Source organism: Gracilinanus agilis, chromosome 2, assembly GCF_016433145.1.
Source record: "Gracilinanus agilis isolate LMUSP501 chromosome 2, AgileGrace, whole genome shotgun sequence".
Classification (NCBI taxonomy): Eukaryota; Metazoa; Chordata; class Mammalia; order Didelphimorphia; family Didelphidae; genus Gracilinanus; species Gracilinanus agilis.
Window position 1 is genome coordinate 653,803,888 of NC_058131.1, and position 4,516 is coordinate 653,808,403.

General features: G+C 36.8%; 1 protein-coding gene across 1 annotated transcript in view; it reads right to left on the minus strand.

Annotated features, from left to right (window-relative positions):
• Positions 1-1,893: 1,893 nt before the first annotated feature.
• MAPK8 (mitogen-activated protein kinase 8) overlaps positions 1,894-4,516 on the minus strand; it is a 120,363-nt gene continuing 117,740 nt past the window's right edge. The window contains exon 13 of the mRNA XM_044665780.1: positions 1,894-2,039. Within this exon, the coding sequence (XP_044521715.1) occupies positions 1,894-2,039 (146 nt within the window). The remainder of the gene's footprint in view (positions 2,040-4,516) is intronic.

The window sequence follows — 4,516 nt, forward strand, 5'->3', positions numbered from 1 at the left end:
TTGGGTATCGCAATTCTAAGAATGGTAGGAATCACTGCTTTAATGCATCAACAACTGCTTTAATGTATCAACAATAATTTCATCTTTTAAAACGTACTAAAAAGCTAAATTAAAGCTATATTTTAAAATATTGAGTACTAATAATGATCTAAAAGATCTTACTCAAAAGGTTATTCCCCCAAAATAAATACATGACCAAACATCTAGTGAACTTCCAGAAACTGAAAATGAGCTCCTTTCCTAATTCTGGTCATTAATTCTCCTGGGCTTCTGCCTAGGAATCTGCTATTAAAAAAAATAAATTAAAAAAATAGAATAAAAATTTCAAATGAACTAGAACATAAACTTAATGTTTGTTCTTCTATTTCAACTCACTACACAAATCCCTTTTCCTTCAGAAAGTGATCAAAACAGTCAAATTTTGTTACTGAAAATGTGCATATTTGAAATGAGTTTTCAATGATTGCTTTACCTAAGAAAAAGTTCAGTTCTAGAGAAATAATTTTGCAAATATAAAATGTAAACAATTAACATACATTTTTCAGGAGCAGCACCATTTTACACTACTTAGCAACTGCATTAGGTGTTTTATTGAAAATTAAGTTATCAAAAATTAAAGACTCAGGCTAAAGAAGAACCCACCATTTATTCCTCCTCTACTCACATGAAGGAGCAAGGCCTTAGAAAAAGATATCCTATATATGGCTATGCAGTACTATTTTAAGATTAACAGTATTGCTCATATGATACATTACCTACAGATTTCTAAGTAGGTTCTGGGACATCCCAACAGCTAGTAGATAATATGAATATGCTACATCTAAATGAAGAGAAACAACTGGCCAGGAAATGAGTTTCCCCTCTTCCCTCCCCTACCAAAAATAGGTGTTCAGCTGGTTCTGATACCAAGTAATAGAAAATCAGAAATGGTCAGGAGCCAAAGCTATCTGAAAATGAAATCTATTTAGAGGAACTCCAGGACATTTCTGGGAATCTGTGTCCTGGAAAGATAGATTAGCTTTTGTGTGTACAAAAACAGGCTAATAGCTAGTAGAAGTAAACCATATGTTTATTTGCATTGAAATGTATTATTCATGAAGTATCCTCTTGATGTGATCATAAGCTTTTAGCATGCCATAATTTTGCAGAATACACCGTATCTTTTTTTATTATTATTATTTTGGGGGTAGGCTGAATATATGGCATCTTAGAAAGACATGCTTTGCATTATTCTGCCATTCAGATGAAGTGACTTTGACAAGGAATTATGTTGGATTTCCTACTAATTGTTTTGACTAAATTAAGATGGGCAAATAGCAAGAATTGGAGGTTTAATCATTTACAGTAGTTATACCTGAATATAACTGGCTACAGAGATATATCTTACCTCTTTCTCCAGGGAATAAACTAATGACAAGCACATAACCCTGAAGGATATTGTCATGAACAAAACATCTGGAATAAATTCTAATAAAAAAACCACTATAAAATCTTAAATAATTCATGATATAGGCAAGTCACCACATAATAGTTGCTTTGATAAAACAAAGCTTACAAATTCAGTTAAAAATGAATCAGCAGCATAAGGTAAAGCAAATAGGCAAAAATTTTAAACCATGATAAAATTATTAGGTTTACATTATACAGATAATTACAGCAAAAAAACAAAAACACCACAATATATTTTGTGGCATTTTTAAAAACAACTTACAGTTTTAAATTACAGCACTTGATATTTTTTTAAAAAATGAATCCTACATTTTTGGGGAAAAAACAAAACACTCAAAAATAGGACCACTGAATTGTTTTCAAAGTAGTTCTATCAATACCTAAATGAATCCCCCTCCCTCCTGCAACCCCCCTCCCTCTACCCTCCCACCCCTGACCAAATAGTCATCTACAGCAGCCCAGAGGTCCAGCTGATGTTTCTAGACTGCTGTCTGTATCAGAGGCCAATGTTGGATCTGTTGACATTGAAGACACATCATTGACAGACGATGATGAAGATGGATGCTGAGAGCCACTAATCACTGCTGCACCTGTGCTATGAGAAACAAAACAGCAAATCAGTTGCAGATACAGTTGCATAGAGAGTTGCTTGCACTGCACTGTCCTCAAGTAATGGCTACTGGTATCTCCTAAGCTAAATAAAACTCAACACGAAACAGAGGGACAACTTCTCACGATGCCCACACATTTAAAAATATCTTCAAGGGGAAAGAAAAAACACTTTAAGTGGGATGGGCATCTTTCAGTTTAAATGGAAAATGACACGTGGCTTCAGATGCATTTATAGTCATTAAAATAGAAATTATATATTATACATAAAATAATATAGAAGTATATTAAATGTTAAAATAGAAAAAATAAATATAAACAATAAAAACCAATATATGCAAATGTTTATAAAACACCACTTAGTGTTTTCAGCTTTTCCATCTCACCCTGATATTCAATCAGTTAATAAGACATGCAGATCTTAATGCTAAAACCCCCAGCACATTTTCCCCTCTTCGTTCCACTTCCTATTTATAGCTGAGGGAACTTCCGAACTTATCTAGCAAAACCTGATTTTACAGTCAAGGTGAGGTGCAGAGAAGCTAACTAACTTGCTCAGGTCAATCAAGGGAATATGCAGCAAAGGTACAATTCAAGCTTACATTGTTATGATTCCAAATTTAGTAATTTTTCCCATTGTGTCATGCCTCATCTCATGTGGATACCACTAACCCTCCTTTTAAGGGATTTATCACAACAGCCTAATTGGTTTCCTAATTTCTAGTTTTTCCTGTCTCCAATTCATTCTCCACCCAGAAGTCAAAATAATCTTCCTCATTCATAGGTGTGATGAAATTAGTTGGTTAAAACGTTTTCAGGGTTTCCCTGGCTATGACATGGATAAAAGGAAAAGTACTCAGTGATTGTTCATAACAGGGTGACTAAATCTTCCTAATGCAATGCTCTGGTCACTTCAAGGATGACAGATTGAAGTTTAAGCCCCTAACCCTGGGGTAATGGCCCTCTTTTTCAGACCTGCCTTACACCACTCCCTCCATACATTTGTTCCTGTTTTCCAGTGGCCTCCTCCCTTCCCTCTCTTTCCTGACCAGCACACTTTCCTCTTCATGACCAAGGTGGTTGTCCTCCTCAAGGAATGGGAGCCCCAGCCCCAATGACCCCCATCTCTGCCAGGCTAAACTTGAATGAGGCTCTGCTGGAAACCCTTCTGCTGACCCCTCCTTCTACAGCTCTTTCCCTGCTGGTGCCATCCTCTCCTGTCAGTGGTATTATTGATTAACCCCTTTTCATTAGATCATACAACTCGTGCCTGTCTTTGCATCCCCTAAAATTGAGGATGATGCCCTGCACAGAGCAGGTGCCTAAATTTTTTTCACTGAGTTGAATAAAACAGGGGAAGGGCACTCTGGATATGAGGATCAGTGTCCACAAAAGCCGCCTAGGTAGAAAGCAGGTAGCTCAGTTTGACTGTCATGAACATGGAAGGAGAGAGAATACTATGAGGCTGTGATAGAAGTAACCTATATCTAGACTATAGGGGCTCTGGCATGTCAGGCTAAGGAATATAAATTCTATTTAATAGGTAACTTAGTAGTGATAGAAGAATTGTGAGCAGAAAAATACTATGAAACGATTTAGACTTAAGTAAAATTAAGTAAAATTTAGAATTAAGTAAAATTCACACAGAGATGTGAAGGATAATTTTGGAGAAAGAGCAAGTTGAGGCAGGAAGACTTTATAGGAGTTAATTACAAGAGTCCAGGCCGAGGGTAATGAGGAATAAAATGATGCCAGGGTTTTAACAAATATCACACTTCACCTGGTCCAACTCTTATGCAAGCAGGAATATACTCTACAATATCCCATATAAATGGTCAATTACTCTGTACTGGAAGAGGAGTCATGTGGAAATACCAACATTGCCCAAAGTAGCCCATTCAATGTTTGGCTAGCTATAGTTGTTAGCAAGTTTTTCTTTACATTAAAGAGTAAATCTTTCTCTTAGCAACTTCTGCTTCTTATATCTCATTCTGCTCTTTCTGAAAAAGACAGATAGAGAATAGAAAGGTCCTAATCTCTCAAATGATGTCATTTTTCAGCTCAGAGGCTCAAAGAGTTAGAAGCCAACTTGCACTAAGGAAGTGTTAATAGTGCTAAAAGCTGACTTGGGAATGCATTCATCTATAGCAAGTCTATTCCAAAGAGATAAATGTTGAGGGGAAGGGGCAGTTTCTAGGAAAATAGGCACACTACATACTGTTGGTAGAGCTGTGAATGGTTCTGTCATTCTAAAAAGCAATTTGGAACTATGCCCCTCAATCAATCAACATTTATTAAGAGCCTACTATGTGCCAGGCACTGGCTAAGACTGGGGTTTCAAAGAGTCAAAAGTCAGTCCTTGACCTTCAGGAGTTCACCACAATCTAATAGAGGGAGGGAGGGAGGGAGGGAAGGAAGGAAGGGAGGGAGGGATGGAGGGAGGGAGGGAGGGAGGGAG